Consider the following 20,026-nt stretch of genomic DNA (forward strand, 5'->3'; position numbering starts at 1 on the left):
GCAGCCTCGCTTCTGTCTGCCCCAGGGCAGCTGTGGCTGCAACTGTAGCTGCCTCCACCAGTGTGTGAATGTGAGAGTGAATGAATAGTGGCATTGTAAAGCGCTTTGAGGGTCTCAAAAAGCGCTGTATAAATGCAATCCGTTATTATTATTATTACTTAGGTTCAGGCTCAACGTCGGTCTTTAGCAAAGAGTAAATAATGGGACGTTCCACTCTCACAGCAGTGATCACCTGGCCATGATGAATGTGCAAAGCATATTTTGTGATAATCCACCAAATTGCTGTTGAGATATTTCACCAACTCTGACTTTTGATGGACAGAGGAGGGGCCACCAAAGTCAGGTAGGTTAATCCATCCTGTAACTGTTAGTGCTTCATTCTGGTTATATGTTATGTTTTCTACTGGTAAGACAAATTCCCAGGGCTGTTTTAAATAGTGGGGCCAAATGTTAGAGTTCAGTAGCAGCTGATTATGAACACAATAATTTTGTCTATAAATACATTTCATTGAAGAAAATGACTTTTTTCTTCTTTTTCTGAAGTTCAACACCTGAACTTCCTTTCACGTTGAGCTGCTCTTAGCCTCAGCTTCCTTTGAAAATGTGAAGGCTGACTCTGAACCTGTGTGAGGTCTGATAGTGATGGATGAATTGGGTCTATAGACAGAGCCCTGGGTTAGACTGAGATAAGGAGCCTGGAAGAGCAAGCAGCCTTTTGCAGGGTCTGTCTGTCATTGATATCGTTGTGATCCACCAGCTGTTCAGTGCACATAAACGCCTCCTGTGGTGGCCAAGAAGCAGCGATTACCTTGATGACAAAGAAGGCCAAGCTTGGCACCACATCACATTAAAACCTTAGAAGTCTTTTCTATGTATTGATTTTGATTTGGAAATTTGAAGCCAGTAAAATGAAGCGATATAGGATTTCATCTTCCGCGGTGTGTTTGTCCTCTCATGTACACTGCTGTGCTTTTTGAAGCTCTTTTTTTATTCACATTGTCTACAAAATAAATTATTCATTTGTACATACTATTATTTCCTCAGATGATGTGATGTATGCAGTATTTCTGATTTGGAGTAGAGCCAAGTCAGCTCCAGTACTGAAAGAAACCAATTTTATCACTTATTAAACAACAAGGATTAGGAACATAAATAACCCTCCTTAGAAATTGGTTATTGGTGTGGAAACAGCCATAGCTTAGCATTGAAGCTATATACAGTACAGTATAATACAGTATATGGGAGCGATTAGTGCAATAACAGTTGGTTGTTTTATGATGAGTTGCAATGAGATATTGATTGATTGATGTCCACATGCACTCATCATGGGCATGAATGTGGTGATAATTTGGGGCTTTTAATGTTTTCTTTGCACTGTTCTTTTTCCACAATGATTGTACAGCATCTTTAATTACTTTTTACTGTTGACCCCCCCACACAGAGTCGAGGGCTCACCATCCACCGGAAACTGCTGGAAAAACTAACATCAAGTTTTACACCACCAGGGAATGAGCTGGCCATGAAGAAGCCACTGCTCCAGAACTGACACCTTCAAGCTTGACTGACATTTACAGCTGCCCACACGAACAAGACAAAGACCTTCCTGAGAAAAGCTTTATAGTCACACAAGCAAATATTAATCAATTTGGCCACAATGACATGTATGTTTCGAGGCTTTCGAACATAAGAACACGCTACCAACTGTCAGGCATGGAGGTGGTAGCATCATGCTCTGCAGCTGGTTTGCTGTCAGTGGTGCTGGTACACTGCACAGGATGGTTGGAATAATGAAGAAGGAGCACAATCTCCGAAATCTTCACCTCAAGTCACCAGCTAGACAACTGAAGACACAGTTGTTCCTACAGGACAGCGATCGCTGGCATAAACGAAGCTTCTGGAACGGTTTTCCTTAAGCCCTGACCTCAAACCTACTGATGTTTGTGGATTATAGTGAGCTCTGTGCCAGGAAACCACGTCCAATAATTCTTCTATTCCCGAAGGTTGTCGTTCGCAGCCAAAATAAATACACTTTGTTTTTTTAAAATAACAAAACATCATCATCACCTCCCAACCCGAGCTTATAAATGTTCACATAAAATGCATTTGTTTTCATTAGGACAAACATTCACTTTCAATTCCTGCACAAGAGCACGTTCAGATGACTTCTTCGAACACCGAGGGAAATATTCGGTGTTAAAAAGGGCAGATGGCGTTAATAACTCCCAAAAGACTCTCACAGACAGAACCAAGGCCACCACAGGCCAAAGTCACTAAAAGCACAAAGAAAATGTGGCGTGAGCATACTTCATGAAGCACTGAGAAACATTTCACCCACCAGGGTGAAAGGTCAAAGTCTACAAATACACACTTTTGGAGCCAGCCTCAGGTGGCCGTTAGAGGACCTGCAGTTTTTGGCTGTACCACGCTTCACGTGTCTGAACCAAAATACTTTGACCTACAGCAATTTGAGGAAAAAGAAATGACCTCGTTGTCACCCCAGTACAAATAATGGTCTCCACCTGGACACCCCTGTCAAAAATGTCTGGCTTCGTCACTGATAGCTGTGGCCAGAGCTGACCGATGTATGGCTCGTTCATCTCAAGTCAAGCTCCTCCTTCCTTTTTCATCTCATCCAGCGGAGGTGTTTTACCGTCCTCCTTTGCAATGAAACTCAATGATGTGAAACCAAAGGAGGGGGGAACTCTGGGGTGGTTTATGGCAACTCGAGGTTTTCACCTGTCAAGGCACAACTGATTGTTATTAACAGCAGGCCGGAAAATGAATTTTTGCCTGGAAAAGAATTGCATTTCCACCCCAAAAGCCATCGTAATTTTGTGCGGAAGAAGAATTACATCTCAGCTCAGGAAAAATGTGCAGTGTCAACCACCAAATCCTCAGAAAACTTTTATTTCGGGGCGTAAGCATTCACGAGGACATATTTCATTTGTTTGTCTGTATTTATCTCATTGCATAACTCCATCCAGATCACTTTGTTTCAGTCCTGCACAGCTACAAAAGGAGTATTTGAAACCAAGCAAGTGTTCTTTCCTCACGGCCACTATATGCAATCAGCCCAGTGCCAGTAGAAAGACATTTGCTTTACGCAATAAAGACATGAGGATGATGGCAGACGTTTCAATGAAAGGCTGGCTTACGGAGGAGGGAAACCATTATTTGTCAGAGTGACGGCTGTGAAATTGAGTACGGGAAGCTGAGAAGATGTTTACCGATGTTTACTCTTCATGTGGGGAAGCTCGGGATAGACCTCGGGATTAAATTCAAGGGTTTTGACCTCAATCAAGGAAATAATTACTCTTGCCCCTCTGGTTGGTGGACTGCTTAATTAGCAAGCAAAGCCCCCACAGAAATTCCATTAGAGTGAAAGCAGAGGTGATTAAAACTATAATTCTTATTAGACTCATTAGTACCTTTTTGGGGATGCCTGGCATTATTGAATGTGCTGGGAAATTGAATTCATGATGCTTTGTGTGGATTCAGCACGCCCTGTACGGTGTCTTCATCCAGCTATGTAACAAAACAAGTCATATGACAATAGAATAAAGGGCAGAAGTGAAGTGTGACTCACTCCAACTTGCTCAAGTTATGAAGAGTATTCATGATTGGCATCACTGATAAAAGCTATGGATCGCATACACATGCACTTCTGAGCTGCTCTTTTCTTTCACTGTGTGCTTCATTGCAGTGAATCACTATGCTTCCTATTATATTCTCCCCAAAGAACAAAATGCACACACACACCTGCTGTTATCTGTCATCACCACAGTTGCCATGCCTCCGCCAAAAACAGTCGATACTGATGTAGCACCCACTCACTCTACAAGAGTGTATAGGTGTGTGTTTTGTTCACAGGCTCTTTTGTGATTAAATGGAACTGCAGCAAAAAGGGAAGTTTGGTACTTTTGGGGCACTTTTGTTGTTTTTTGGGCAAATTAAATAGGTTGATTACAAAACTGTCCTAATAGACTATTCAGATTCCTCTCTTTAGTAATGTATTCTCAGCACTTCCATCACGTTTGTATTTTTTTAACAAAATGCCTTTCGGTACTGAAAAGCAAGGACTGACAAATAGGTGCAAAACACTTCCGGTCAGGCTTTACTTTTCATTCTCTCTCTGAGCAATTAAAAGCACTAAGAGGGAAAAGGTTTCTGTCATAGTAAATGCAGATGCAAGCTGGCAACGTATCAAAACGTAGAAGGGAAAAACAGCAGAAACCCAAAATAGTCCCAGAGAGAGCCAAAGTACCGGATGGCACATCTAGGAAAACGCAGTCATTGTGATGGAAACCTACGAAACAGTAGACACTGGAAACAGGAGGGCAAAGGAACACAGCTGAAACTAATCAGTACAATAAATGAGACAGGAAGTTAAGCTCAAAGCGAGACACCTGCGGTGTACAAAGAAGCAACGACTTACTCAAGCTTAAAATCAGTTTTCTGTCTCACAAAAGTGACTCTTGTTTTAACTGGTGACATCGCAATGGGAACTTGGAGATCCTAAACACAGCTAGCTTAATCAGAATTCTGTAATTTATGTAAGTGCGTTGCAGATTCTCTGCTGGGGGAATTTGTTTTAAAAGTGCAAGTTGTTAAGGTTTGTCTTACTAAAACCAATGAATTAAGCACAACTGGTACATGACATGGTCACAGGAATATGCTTGTATTGACTTGGTGATGCAGAAAATGCGTAAATGCTGTTATCCTCTAATCTGCTGCAAAGTCTCCTTCACATTGCTACTAAACACAAAGAGTACCTGTTCAGGGCAGGGGTCGGCAACAAGCGGCTCTTTAGTCCTCATAGTGCGGCTCCGTGTGGTTTGGGAAGATAACTTAGAAGTATTTAGCTGAAGTGTAATTTGATTATGTATGTTTTTTTTTTAACTTGTACTTCTAAATTGGAAGATTATTGTGATAGGGCCTAAATAAATATAAAAATAAAATTATATTATTTTTTTCATCGCTCAAAATAAGCGTCACACTCGCGGAAGCCGGTGCACCTCTGCCTCATTTATCGAGACTTTCAACCCCAGGTAGGCCAGTTATGGATCTTCGGATCCACATTATGTCAGCAGCTCCACCGTGAACTGTGTTAAAAACAAACACGCTCACGCCTCACAGACGACAGCTTACAGTCCTGTAACGATGAAGTGACTTCGTACAGCCCCGACCTGCAGACGCTGTGCGCAGAGGTTCAGGAGCAGAAGTCCCGTTGTAAACATATCACGGCAGACCCGACGATGTTTGCATGAACAGGCTTTTCAGCATCTCTTTATTGACCACTTTTCACACACGGTTGCTGTGCGCACACAGCCGGCTGTAGCTTTGCAGCTCACAGCCCGACACATACCAACAACAGCAGAGAGACCACAGAGATTAAGGCGGTGAGGCGTGATTGCGGGTGCCGTTCAGGTGCGTCCGCCTCCCCTGCAGCGGCGCTGCAGACCACGCCCCGCCACACACATTAACCAGGTAAAATACATATTTAGGCAGAATTTTGCAAATATCTATTTTTCATTCTTTTTTTTTAGCAGCATCGAGCTTTTTTCCAATTATTTTTTTTAAAAGTCAGGTCAAGGCTCCAAAAGCCCAAAGGCGATATGAGGGGGGCGGCTCACAGCAGGTTTTGTTTGCTGGGTCATTTTAGTTCAGCTTTCCTTTTGCTATATTTCTTTAAGAGATCAAAATGTGTTAATTACATAAATAAAATGTAATTTTCTCTGTAGCACTTCATGGATTTCATAAGAAACACACCTTAGTTGTTCACACAAAGCATAAAGGTTAAAAACAATATATACAGTGTTATCTTCATTTTAGATGTCAAAAAGTATCCCAGTGTTTTCTTTTGCGTGGAAACTGGCTCCAAATGGCTCTTTGGGTGCTAAAGGTTGCAGACCCCTGGCTCAGGGGATGTTAAACTGGTGGGCCATAGACCAGTAAACCTACATAATAAATGTATAAAATTATAGTTTTTGTTAATTTACTATAGATGTACTAATAGCAAACAAACAGCAACTTTCCTGTCATTTAACTGTTTATCTGTTATTTAATTCATAGGTGTAGTATGAATGGCAATGAGTGGGCAGTCTTTATCAACAGCAACTTGTAAAAATACAGTTAAAACTTCCAAATCTGCTTCACATTTTCTAAGGCTGTGGAATGGGCCAGATTGGAGTCTTCACTGGGCTCATTCTGGCCCCCAGGCCTTATGTATGACACCCCTGGTTTAAGAACTTAAGTTTCAGGGCTCTAATGTCCAACCATAAACAGAAGCCATGAGAGCACACTCAGCGATAACAAAATGTGCAGAAATTAAAATATTTGTTTTACTGCTCTGTGTAATAAATCCCAGGATGAATGATTTTCAGCAGCATTAAGCTGCTCTCGTATTTGCACATTTCTTTCTATTCTTTGTAGATTTTTAATCACCATTTTATCATCACCATCTGAGAAAAAGTCAGGCTCTGATAATATTAAAATAATATAAACATACAGTCACAAGTCATACAGTTGTGACTTTATAACTGCTGATTTCTAATCAATAGCATAACCTGGTCTAGGGTGGGCTGGGCTCGCAGCACGAACTACCATAAGAAACAAACCACGTTTGTATTACAGGAAACCCGGGCTTAACCTTTGGGACATATGCAGGGCCTCATTCCAGGAAGCAGGTTTAGTGAAGTTAGCTCATCCTGGAAGGAGGGAAACTCTGGGTTTTCTGGTTCAGAAAGAGCTCCAGTCAGTTACCAATCAGTTACCAGGGTAACAGACTCTGTAAGCCTGACCTGGAATGCTGAATGGTTTTCTTCAGTAAACTTTGAGGTTTGTCTGACTCCTTCCTTCCTGTTGCACCAGAAGCAGCTGACTGACTGCTGGCTTCATTTCTTCACTCATGAAGTTCCTCTGAAAGCTCAGAGGGAATTCATTTTACCTCTACTCAATCATTTACTAATCAGACTCAGAGCATAGACATTAATAACATCTGATTTATTATTCACTCAGAATAAATCGATATCTTTCTTATTCTGTGACTCTGTGGGCAGCAGCTGTCAGAACGTCATTCTTTTGCACAGGAAACGTTTAGTGTATGTTAGCGATTGCTGTTTAAATAAAACATACCTGCATAAAGCTTTAGACAACACCCTGTGTGATGATGACTTATGCCATGTTGTAATCGGTCACATAACCTCTGTCACACTTGGGATTTTGGAGTTCATGTGAATCTTTGAGGCTGAAACGATTTTCAGACTAAAACAGCATTTCATTTATTTTAAAGTTGCTTCTGAAATGCAGCCGCAGACCGTCCGACGAGCTTCTCGACATTCTCAAAGATTGAGATTCAGTCATTAAACGATGCCCAACAACATTTTGAAATGGTGCATTTGTCCATTTGTGAGTTCTGTGCATGCGACTTTGCCACACTGATACTGATAAGTTCTACCCACACTGACTTTGTTTGCTGTTTACAGATTTTGTTGGATCAAACACAAAGAACACCAGAACCGTATTTAAATGAGCTATTTGTAACTGCTAACCGAATTTTTTTGCGTTTACACAGACAAATTCTTTTGTTGTTCGTTCAAATAAAAGCTCCATCTGGGCCTTCGTTTTCATTATTTACCAAAATAATGGTGTCCGTTTTTGACGTAACAAATTCCCTGTCTGGGCCCTGTTTCAGGAAGCCGGTTTAGAAAACTCAGAGTGAAAAACGATACTCAGGGTTGAGTAACCCCGAACTGTCCAACTCGGAATATTCGGTTTCAGAAAGGCTGATAACAATTAGTTCAGTCAACGCGGAGTTGCTTTAACCCCAAGTGAAGCGCGCGGACGAGGATACATAAAGCCCTGATAAGCGGAGCACAGATTAAGCGAGTCACCATGGAGACGGAGGGAAAGAAGGTGCGGTCAATGTATTTTACAGCGCTTGAGGCCGAAATTCTGATGGCAGCATATGCCGATAACATGCAAATTCCGCGGAAAAAAGTAACACAGCCACAGCTGCAAAAGAAAGGGAGCATGCATGGCAAAACATAGCCGACAGAGTCAATGCATGAGTGTTAATTTAAACATTGATCGAGGGATTTCCACCCATTTAACACGTTATTTTATCATATGTTATTTTATTTGTTATTTTATACATTTTATTTTGTGATGTGATGTGAGCGCAGGTGCAACCCAACAGGCCCCAAACGTTCCTGGCAGCAAGTAAAAATGAAATATAAAAATATAGTCCAAACAGGTAAGGTGTAATTGTATTATGAGCCATAGTGCTTGGTCTGTTTGTCCCATGTAAATCAATTGCAGTTAGAGGCTACATTAATTTTCTTTCTGTAAGCACTTATTGAAATTATCTGAGCACATTACAAGTACACATTTGCTTACTCTGTATGCTCAAATGTGACCCGTTATAGCCAACAGAAAAAAAGCGGAGGCCCGAAAAACAGGTGGGGGTCCTCCACCACCACCACCACTCACAGAGGCTGAGCAGTTGGCCCTCAGCCAAAACAGTGGGCGCCCTGTGGCCGAAGGCATCTCTGCGGGGACATCCTCTGAGTCAATAACCCCGCAAGACACAAGTGCCTACATAGGGGGTAAATTCAAAATAATACATGATGTGCATACATCCTTTCTTCACAGTCACCTTTGCAGTGCTGCTCATTCATTTGATAAACTCTTTACCATAATGAATTATTTTGTAGTGAAGTTATTGTCCTACTGATTTTGCCTTCCCTCAGTCTTGGTTGTCTTTGAGAGCATAATGACAATGAAGTGTAAGGTGATTGGTATGTTTGTTAATTGCCATTTGGTCCCTTGTAAGTTATAAGTGACCTGTATAAACCTCATATTCTATCAGTTGATGGTGGTGGTGTACTGCATCTGGTGCAGCCTCCTGTTGAGCCAGACCAACATGCAGTTGTGAGTAATACTCCACAGATTATATGAGTTTACAGTAGAACAGCAATGTTGTTAATTTCTTTACTACAGGAAAATAATGAAGAAACATTGACAGCTGTTACAGAGGAGGAAGCAACAGAGACACTTTATGAGGTTTACATCTTTTAATACTTTGTGTACAGGAAACACAGGCGACCAATAAAGCCAGTTGATGGGTCAAAGGAAATGATTGTGACATATGGTGTCTCTGACTGTGCTTCCATCTTGTATGTCCGTGGGAGGGTCAGGATGTTCATGGTTTGGATCACTGCTGATGTTTGGTTCAGAAGGACAGTGTTCTCCTCTAATTGTGGCAATGTTGTGAAGAATCACACATGCCACAATAATGTCACATGCCCTTTCTGGGGTGACCCTGAGTCTTTGCAGGCACTGGAACCGGGCCTTAAGCATTCCGATAGTCATTTCAATTCTGGCTCTTGTCCTGCAATTAGCCAGATTATATCGCTGCTGTGGGCCCGGTTCAGGGTCAGGGTAAGGGGTAAGCAAATAGGGTAAACATGGATACCCCCTATCACCAAGCAAGTAGCCAGTGAACTCTCCTAAGACAGAAGGATACACTTCAGTTCAAATGTCCCTGAAGCAATTGGTCTTTATATATTTTAAAGTATTCTCAACTCACCATGTCCAAATTTTGTGCTCAGTGTACATTCACGGAATATTTGTGAGTCATGGACAGAGCCTGGCCACTTGGCTTCCACATTTGTGATAATGTTGGCAGCATCATATATGATCTTCACAGTGCAGAGAACACAAATTAGCATCCATTACTATAATGAAATAATTTGTTAGTTTGACATGCTACAGGGAACTATGTACCTGTACTTTAATGCTGTGGAAAGACTTCCTGTTCACATAGTCTCCTTCATTTACTGAAGGAGCAATGATTGGAATGTGGGTGCCATCTGTACAGCCAATCACGCCTGGGAACCGTGAGAATAAATGTGAAATTTAAGTAGTAGTTCAAGTATCACCACATCATAAATTAAGTTTTGGTCATCCTGATACCTGCAATTTTGTGGCATCCCTCTTTGATAAATCTTGTGGGTCTGTGACCGGGGAACACCACAAACGAGTACAGGAGACGTTTCAGTGCAACTGTAACATTCCTGACTGCCCGACAGACGGTAGCCTTGGAAACGTGCTCAGCGTCACCAATATTATACAGAAAGCTCCCGTTTGCAAGAAACCGAAGTGCAATACAAATAATATGTACAGAACTGAGAGCATGTCCGCGATGTGTCACATGCGTAATATATGGCCTGAGGATGTTATTCAAATAAATTATAGATTGTGCTGAGAAACGGTAACGTTCACACAGGAAATCATCAGGAAATGATAAAATGTCCAAACGCGCTCTAATCACTAGTGATGGGACGTTCTGTATCGAGGCTTCGGAGCGTGTGTCGAGTAATGGAGGGGGCGTTTCCGCGAAGCGCGTATCGAGGCTTGCTTCATTTATGGGAGGAGCTGAAAATGATGACGTCCGAAGCCTCGCTGCCCGGCTGTACCACGTGACTGGTTCATGAAGCGGTTCGAACTTTGCCGCAAATAATCATTTTCCATACTGCCAGCATAAATATACACAGTATACTGCCATCACTACACTATAGGTGTTTTACACACTCCTTTTGTTGTTGACATTTACAGGCTGTGTGCAAAATGCCACACTCTTCAAATTCATGCCAGCTATTATTTTTACGTCCAGTAGGTGTCCTGCTAGAGCAAATGAAGCTTCATGAAGCTTCGCGTTGGGGTGAACCAATTGGATGAAAAGCTTCAGTGCTTCATGGGGCTTCATCTGCCCATCACTACTAATCACTCTCTCCCGGCGGAGAGCTCTGCGGAGAATTTGGGCTTCACGATCTACTGGCTCTTCAAGGAAGTGGCACGCCATGTCCGACACTTCCTACAGTCAGGTTTCCGACAAAGGGGCGGAGACAGTCAGGGTTAGTTGTAGTAAACCTGCTAGGGGGCAGGTTAGCTTCACGGAGTGTGTCGTCATAGTGACTCACTCAGGCTGCAGCTGAACTCGCTTTGTTAAACCGAAAACCCAGAGTTTTCGTTAACTCAGGGTATACTTACTCAGTTTTTCCACTAAACCGGCTTCCTGAAACAGGGCCCTGAACTCCAACGTGGGCGGGGCTCGGACAATTCGAATCACATTACACGTCTCGGACTTGGCGCTCAACCAATCACAACGCGGTACTGAGGTTTCTTAGCCAATGACGATGCGTGTATAGGCAGAGCGGGATGTTCCGAAACTTAGACACGGAAGTTTGTGACGTTTTCGTCTGCGTTTCCTGTGTGTGTCATAAACAACAACAAAGAAACTCGTATTTGTTGAACATGGTTTCGTGTAAAGTGCCTCCAGTTGAATAAACGGAGGATTCAAGGCGTTCCGTCGCTCATAAAAGAAGCTGAAGTGTTCCGGGTAAGTCGGAAATCAAAGTAGGAAGAGCTTCGTGTTTCGATGCCCTTTTAAACCACAGACTGCGCCATGTTAAACGCGCCGTCGGTTACCACCTTCATACGGTCAGTCGGAAGCGTTATTGTCTGTAATATACGGTTCATGATTGTTCTTCAGTTAAGCTTTATTTTAAGATTTATTATGTTGACTCGTTACGAACCTGAACGTCAACTTGAGGTTAGTATTTTCTCCTGTCATAAGCTACGATATGGATAAATGTAACGCTTGCTTACTATATTAAAGCGCTGTTTACGGTGTGTATATATATTAATTGTATAACATTAATCTGTGTTTGTCAGGAGACACAGCAGCTTCCGGGAGAGATGGAGGAGCTCTACACCTTAGAGAGGGAGGTGGGACGAGGCAGTTACGGCGTGGTGTTTGAGGGCCGTATGGCCAAAACTGGACAGAAGGTGGCTATTAAGCGGCTGCCCTGCAGCAACCCAGAGTGTATTGAACTCTACTTGCAAGAGCTGTGGGCCATGAGAACCACAGCCAGGAACCACGTCAATGTCATTGCACTGCACAGCTGCCTCCTGCAGACGGGGTCCAGGAGCCTGAAGACCTTAAAACCAGGGAAACTGCCCCTGCGTCTGGTTGAGAGCGTGCTCAAAGGAAGTGTGGTCACAGCAAAGCAAAGTCAGGAAAAGACCAATCCTCAGTCTAACACCAGGAGGACAAACTCTGGCTTCAGACTGCAGGACAGGACTAACACTGTGCAGGCCAGAGCTCATCTCCATAACAAGGATGAATCAAATGCATCTGATTCCACAACCCCTCAAAGGCCTCAGAGCAGAGTCAGGAAGAGACCGGCCCCGAGGGAGGAAGAGCAGACTGCGCCGCTGCGCTGCTTGGCCCTGTGGCTCGTGATGGAGTACTGTGATGGAGGAGACTTGAATCAGTACCTGCTCTCCAGGCCCCCAGATGCTCAGCGTAACCACAGCGTGGTGCAACAGCTGTGCAGCGCCGTGGCCTTCCTACATAGCCTGGGAATCACCCACCGGGACCTGAAACCTGACAATGTGCTGGTGTGTGTGACACCAAAAGGCCCCGTCGTCAAGGTGGGCAGATGTGACGGTGTTTATCTCAGATCAAGTGGCGTCAAGCTTTGTTTGAAAAGTCACACTGTTCAAATTTGAAGGCACATTAGTGCTTAATAGTTCTGCTCTCTGAGGGGGTGTTTGCTTTTCACAGCAGCAGTCTGCTTGAGACGCAATTAACATAAGAAAGTAAAATATGAAGAAAACAATTGGAAACAAAATTGCTCTACTGATCTCTTTATAGCTAAGCAATGAACACATTATATACAAAGCAGAGGGAAAATATTTATGGCACAGCAGTGCAGCCAGGAAGTGAGATTCTACTGAAAGTCAAATCACAGATCAAGTGTTCGTGTAAATCCATGTAAACCCAAACAAGCCAGATTATCTGGTGAGTTTTTATCTTTATATGTGGAACAAATGAAACTCTAAATTAAGATGCAGCTACAGGTTGCTTTCATTGTTTGTTGATCTGCCACTTACATCTCTACAGAACATCAGAAAGTCATGAAGCATGTCCAGCCAAAAGTGATGTCCTCACATGTAAAGAGCACTCTACCAACATTGACTCATCATTCTGTAATGATCAGACCTTACGTATCTTTGTAAATCATCTTAGATGCGTGGATGAGTCTTGATGAAACTTTGGCCACTGTGACTGCCAACATCTCTTTGGTGCTTACAAATATTTTTACTCATCCCACACATTGTTCGATCAAGCACCAAATAAAAGTGTCACTGTATAGAATACAAAGTCAGATTAGAGTAGCGTGTCACGATATAATATAAATCAGGGGTCCCCAATCCCAGTCCACGAGGGCCGGTGTCCCTGCAGGTTTTAGATCTCACCCTGGGTCAACACACCTGAATCACATGATTAGTTCATTACCAGGCGTCTGGAGAACTTCAAGATGGTTATTTATCCATTTAAATCAGCTGTGATGGATCAAGGACACACATCTAAAACCTGCAGGACACCGGCCCTCGTGGACTGGGATTAGGGACCCTGATATAAATGATCATAGCATATGTATGTTTCCCATCTTCCCAATGGTTGATTAATTTTCTACCAGTTGGCTAGTAGGAAAAAAAAACTTTGTGTGCCAGCTTTTCTTTCCTTTTCTTTTTTGTTCTAAGCCAGATATTAAAAGTAAAGGACAGCGCTTTTTACTGTCCTTCTAAAACCAGGGGTAGGCAACTCCAGGCCTCGAGGGCCGGTGTCCTGCAGGTTTTAGATGTTTCCTTGATCCATCACAGCTGATTTAAAGGGCTAAACGACTCCTCAGCATTTCTGAAGTTCTCCAGAGGCCTGGTAATGAACTAATCATTTGATTCAGGTGTGTTAACCCAGGGTGAGATCTAAAGCCTGCAGGACACTGGCCCTCGAGGCCTGGAGTTGCCTACCCCTGTTCTAAAACTATTGATGGCACATTGATGAGACTAAGCCCAAGCTGTAAGCTAACCGAAGGCGTGCTGGTTTTTCTTTTTCTTCTTTAACCCCGAGGTGGCAGATTTTGGTCTGAGCAAAATGAGTGAGGGCTCCGTGGATGGCGGCCTGACCAGACAGCACTTCTCCTCCACCTGTGGTTCGGACTTCTACATGGCTCCAGAGGTGTGGGGCGGGCTGACCTACACGGCCCAGGCAGACATATTCTCTCTGGGCGTGATGTTTTGGGCGGTCCTGGAGAGAATCACCTTTCTGGAAGAAGGGACGACTCAGGAACAACTGGGTAAGCGTCTCGCTGAGAGAAGACGTCACCATAAGCCTCTGCCTCACTATTTAGCGCACTTGCAGGAAGGTGGGAAAGGTTGAGTGTGCGGTCAGCCTGGTGATGATGCATCGCGCTGAATCCAGTTTGCCTTAATTAAGTGGCACATATTAAAAATGTCAGCTGCTATACATCATTCATTTATCAAGCATGGATGGTACGATCATAGATCTAAATAGCAAAAAGATGAATGATGATTTATGCAATGCTGATGTGGATTATAGTACCTTGTATTTTAATACAAGCTGACATTATGTAATTCAGCCTTCCATCTTATTAAGAATTTGAGAAATCTGCGTGTTCGTCCATTCTCTCATCTTTGCTCCAGACCTGAGAAAGTTTTAATGATCGCTGGTTCTCTGCAGTGACTGCTGCCCACTCCACTCAGTAAGAGCCATAATAAGAGGGAGATGCAGCATTCAGAAATAAACTGAGATCTCTGAATCCCACAACAGCAAAGTGGTGACAGTGTAACTTTCAGGAGAAATAAAAGCACTTTTAAAAACGATATTTTGTGGAAAGGTTAGCAAACTTTGATTTGACTTTGACTGCATGATTCGTAAAAAATGTACAAACTTCAGACTCCAGCTTTCTTTCTGCCAGCTCCTCCTAATAATAGCATATAAAACGATATCAAATATAAGTCATATATTTGGATGTGTGACGCGTAACTTAACACAGCGGTCCCCAACCCCCGGCCCACGGACCGGTTTGGTAGCGGGCCGCGAGAGTTGAGGCTCGGGTGTGAAATTGATGGTTTTCAGGGTTTTTATCATTAACTCTGTTTCCCTGGGTCTTTCCCGTGTCGTAGTTGTGCGTCTTATTTTGAAAGAAATGTTTATGCGTTACCATAGCGACAAGAGAGCATTAAGGGGCGGAGAGGAGGACGTTACTCTCGATGTTGTTGGCGCATTTCAGGAGGACGCTGCTAATAAATTCAATTCAATCTTTATTGGCAGACTTCATGTCCATAAAAACAAGACAAGAAACACACACACAACTCCCCCCCACCCCCCACAACACAAGGTATAAACCGCTAAATATATATATGTATATAAATAAGTATATAAAGCATTTGTAAAAATATAAAACCATAATATACATAAAACACAATTACTTAAAATAAATCAATAAATACACAAACACTTTAACCAGTGCTTTCTGAGACTGGATGAGTAACGGGAACCACTCACTGTCGGATCTGTAAGTGCTAAAATTATACTGTTACTCGAACCATCCAGTCGTTCTCTAAAACTGAACATTAACTTTCTTAAAAGTGCTTTAAAAGTCCAGACACCCACAGCTACAAACATCTGGCTGGCACTACCACTTCTAGGTATCCTGCAAAGGATTCTCATTGCATCATTATATGCAACATGCAGCTTCTGCATGCTACATTGTTTGTAGGATGACCACAAGGGGGCAGTATATAGCGGTGTGCAATACGCTTTAAACAAAGCCACTTTGACTGGAAGTGAACAAAAGCTGAATTTGCCTGCACATAGAGCTTACATCGCTGTCTGTATATGTCATCATCATCATTCATTTGCTCAGTAATAAAGTGACCGAGGTATTTCACCTTTTTATGAACTTCAAGAGTTTTTGGGACAGTTTAAACAAAGGGAAATTTAGCTGTTTATCCTGCTTGGTTCTACATATCAAAACAGCACTTTTAGCAGCATTGTACTCAATGTCATATTGCACACCATATTCAGTACAGACATTGAGAAGATCCTGTAACCCAGCACTGCTTGGACTAAAAACAACCAGGTCATCTGCATACATGAGATGATTTATCAGTGCTTTACCTAATATACACCCAGTGTTACAGGCTCTCAGCTGTATGGACAGATCATCAACATATAGATTAAATAAAATTGGAGACAAAATCCCACCCTGTCTGACACCAAAGGGGGCAGAAATACTGCTTCCCCATTTAACCTGCATGTTCTGATGAGCGTACCAGTAAGAGAGAATCCTCGCCATGTATTGAGGAACTCCCCGTGTCTTCAATTTATCAAAAAGTTTTCTGTGGTTCACTCGATCAAAAGCCTTAGAGGCATCAATGAAACATGAGGACAGATGGATTTTTAGCCCTGTACAAACTGACTATTTCCTTGAGTGCATATATGCACATGTCAGTGCTGTGCTTTGGTTTGAAGCCAAACTGATTATCCAGAGAAGAGATGAACACACTAACTCTGTCAAACACAATCTCTGATCTGAGAGGTTTTGTGGTCAGCAGCAGCTCAGTCGGTGGTTCCAAGTTTTACACGAATGGGTCCTCAGTCTGTTGCTACAGCTTTAAAGACGATTGCCTATATTTTCCTAAGTGGCAGATGAGTTGGTATTTGTGTATGACAACATAATTTGTCCTTCTCGTACGTCAGCATTGTCATCAAACTCTGATGCCGTGGCACTGGAAGTATAACGTCTCCAAAGTTGTTGGCAGTTCGATTCGAGCAGAGGAGGGCACCGAGCCATGCGCTGGAGCTCCGCAGTGAGATTTTAATTTCTTTTCCTGAGGTCTCGTCAGAAACCCGCGTGGCCGTCGGATGGTGCAGCGTCTCGACGTACAATAACACAGAGCGCTGTTCTGCTCTCAGAGAGTAATGAAATGGCTGCAACACCGACGTCTCATTTTGTTCGCACAAACCCGATTCTGCTCAGAGGAGACCGAGCAGCGGGGCGATGTGAAGCATTATCCCCCAGTTTAGTGCCCGAGAACTTCCCTGAGTCGTTGATGTTTATGCTGAAAGAAGATGCTTACAATTGGAGAGTTGTGTGAGTGGATCATTTTTCCCTTTAATAAAAAAAGTAGAGTTTAGCAGCTCAGCTATCACAAAGAGAAAACCGAGAGATTCAACTGAAGGTGTTTCAAAGGTAGAAATAACGCTCCATTATTTAACTTTAGCGTGTCTGAGGATGTGCACGCCCACATGCTTACACAACGATCCAGGGGAGCGGAGAGGAGCCAATCACAGAAAAGCCAGACTCAGCCTCCTGTGCTTTAGGCCTGGAAAGCCTTCATGGCGTTTTGCTCAGTCAGGTTAGGCAATGATTTGCTGGGCTCTGACTCGGGCCAGCGTTACTCAGACTTCAGTGTTGACCTCAGGCTTTTATGAACAATGTGTCACCTTAGGGTCCTCTGTGATTTTGGTCACACTACCTCAAAAACCTGGTGTTGAGCTAAAGTACCAACCGATGCTTTTCAAATGACTTTTTAAAATTTTTGCAGCACATGTGTTTCAGTGATGCGGCTTTATTAGTTTCCCTCCATTAATCTCATTTTTCTGTTAGTTAATGTAGTTGTCTTATGTCTAATGATGACGAATGACCAGTTCAAGTGAGTTCACAGTTTTATCTTATGGTTTCTTGATTACACTTATCAAAATCTTCTGGTGCAAAAGGAAGAAAAGAAGCTCAAATATTTCAACTTTGATTCTGAAGATCAGAGGCAGGAAGTTCTTTCTGCTCATGGGTTAGGATCATGTTCAGCCTACAGAAGCAAGCACATACACTTGTATGTAATGACATCTGTGGACAGGTCGGGCTGAAATATACTGAACACCTTTCAAAGTGTTGACATCATGTAGTGACCAAATCACAGTCTGTGAACACATTTAAACATGAAAACACTCGTTTCACCATCCGTGTGTCTAAATCTTTTTTAATGTAAACAGTTATTGTTAAAGTGAGGTGCAGGAAGTGTTTGCATCCAAGGAAACTGACGTGTGACAGGATTACTGTCCGTGGAGTCAGAGCTAGAACCTTTACGGGTTTCCGTCATCTTGGGGTCATGTTAGCTAAACCTTGGAGTAGGGCCCGGTGCCTGAACGTCATCTCATCTTTGCTAATAATGATCCGACTCTTACGCCGTAGCACTCTAAGCCAGACTGATTACACTTGATGCTGTGTCACAGGGCCAATCAGAGCCCTCAGTTCATCATGTGATGCTTGATGGATTGTTCCTGTGAAGGAGTAATGCTGGCCCTGAGCTCTTATTGAATCTCCATTTTCTTTGTAAAGGACCGATACATAAGAAATGTCACACAAGCTTTTTATCACATGCATACTAACAGTCTGCCACATGCAGACACATAGAAGGGAAATAGTTTTACTGAGCCATCCACAAATAGTCTCCACAAAGAGAGCAATTTATGAGAGCTAAGAAAATCCCAGCGTCAATTTAATTTAAACACTTTTGTGTTCCACGTTTTTCCTTGTCATTTAATTGTAATTATGTTGTTTCTGATTAGTCCATGAATGACTCATTAATAAAGTGTGTCTCGTCGTGCTCTGAACATCTTGCACACCCTGTTAGTAATTCCTGGTAATATTCCACGCCAGCTTCTCAAAGTCACTGAGGTCTGAGGCGCTCTGCCGTGTCTAACCTACCCGTCTTCCTCCCCGTTTCCCCTTCAGGCGCCTACGTGTGCAAGGGACGCTCAGGCTGGCTGATGCCGCTGGGAGAGGCTCTGTGGGAGAATGCAGAGCTCCAGCTGTGCATCCCGACAAAGTTTAAGAGAGCGCCCCCGCTGCCGCCCCCTCCCGGCCCTGCCACGTGCGCCCTGCTTTCAGAGATGCTCGCCTCAAACCCGGACGCCCGGCCGACGGCTGACCAGCTGGGGGCCAGGGTGCGCTCCGCTCTGAGAGAGGACTCCCACTGACACAGAGTACACTTGAAAGACTGTAATGGGCTGAACGACAGTAAGGAGCCCAGACTGCAGTTCGTCCTGTTTGTTTAAAGGTTTTTTAATTCCACATTATCATCATTATTATTATTATTATTATTATTATTATTATTATTAATTTAGCCTAGGTATGGCTCTACTGAGCTATAAGGACATAAAAGTAGTAGGCTTAAATCTGTAGCGTGGGTCGGACTACATAATGCTGTGTGTGCTGAAATAACTCTGTGATACTATTTTTGTGTCTAAGCTGTAATGTTTCAGTTTATGCTGTTATATATTTTCACAAAGGTGTGTGTGGACATGATTTTAATACTCAGTTTCACTCAAACGTTCTCACCTCAAATCTTCAGAACAAAATGTCTATTTATTCTTCTGTTTTAGTGAAATATAACCTTTGTATACGTCAGTTTACTTACTCTCAGAGGCACTTAGCGTCTTTTTTCCTGCCTGTGTGCATTCAAACATTAATATTTGAGTTTGTCATTTGTAAATATTTCTTCTTCATTTCACGTGTTTGCTTTGAGTTAGTGACGCCGTCAGCTGTTTACAGGATTTTCAAACTTGTGTCATATCTGCTGCACAGCACAAGGCTCGCTGTGACGGACGGTCGCTAACGTCTCCTCCTGAACAGGAAATTAAAGCCAGGCATGTGGATTGTTGCTGATCATATCCACGCAGTGTTCACTCTGTTTATTAGTGATCATCAGTCTCAGTCACATGCGTGGATGAATGGAGATCGATTATAACATCAACTGTGTCCTAAATTTCTTGTTAATCTCATGTAATTTAAATAAAGATGGATTTATAACCTCTTTAATCAGTGGTAACGGGAATTTTTATTCATGTAAAATTCATGCTTGCAGTGTAGTTAAAGTCAAACATTGACCTGTGGAATAAATGAACTCTTTGCTCAATAAGGCTGTTACACCGAGCGCACGGAGACTCGGACATTAGAGGGAAGTAGTATGGGCTCAAAATGTGGTCATAAATATTTTGTACTTGTAAATCAGCTTTGTATCTGTGAAAAGATTTGTGTGTGGACTTAGCCCCAAAAAACCCCTGCAAGTTACAAGTACGAATTTTGGC

General features: G+C 42.8%; 1 protein-coding gene across 3 annotated transcripts; it reads left to right on the forward strand.

Annotated features, from left to right (window-relative positions):
• The first annotated feature begins 11,054 nt into the window (after window positions 1–11,054).
• On the forward strand, window positions 11,055–19,757 carry LOC113006819 (serine/threonine-protein kinase pdik1l). Of its 3 annotated transcripts, none has more exons than XM_026143010.1 (4): window positions 11,055–11,401; window positions 11,737–12,498; window positions 13,982–14,207; window positions 18,672–19,757. In XM_026143010.1, the coding sequence occupies exons 2-4, from the start codon at window positions 11,761–11,763 to the stop codon at window positions 18,914–18,916; spliced, it is 1,209 nt and encodes a 402-aa protein (XP_025998795.1). In that variant the 5' UTR covers window positions 11,055–11,401; window positions 11,737–11,760; the 3' UTR covers window positions 18,917–19,757. The 3 variants fall into 3 exon arrangements, with proteins under 3 accessions (XP_025998795.1, XP_025998796.1, XP_025998794.1); XM_026143011.1 differs by lacking the exon at window positions 11,055–11,401 and adding an exon at window positions 11,412–11,502; XM_026143009.1 differs by lacking the exon at window positions 11,055–11,401 and adding an exon at window positions 11,509–11,614.
• Window positions 19,758–20,026: the final 269 nt, after the last annotated feature.

Source organism: Astatotilapia calliptera, chromosome 15 (genome assembly GCF_900246225.1).
Source record: "Astatotilapia calliptera chromosome 15, fAstCal1.2, whole genome shotgun sequence".
Classification (NCBI taxonomy): Eukaryota; Metazoa; Chordata; class Actinopteri; order Cichliformes; family Cichlidae; genus Astatotilapia; species Astatotilapia calliptera.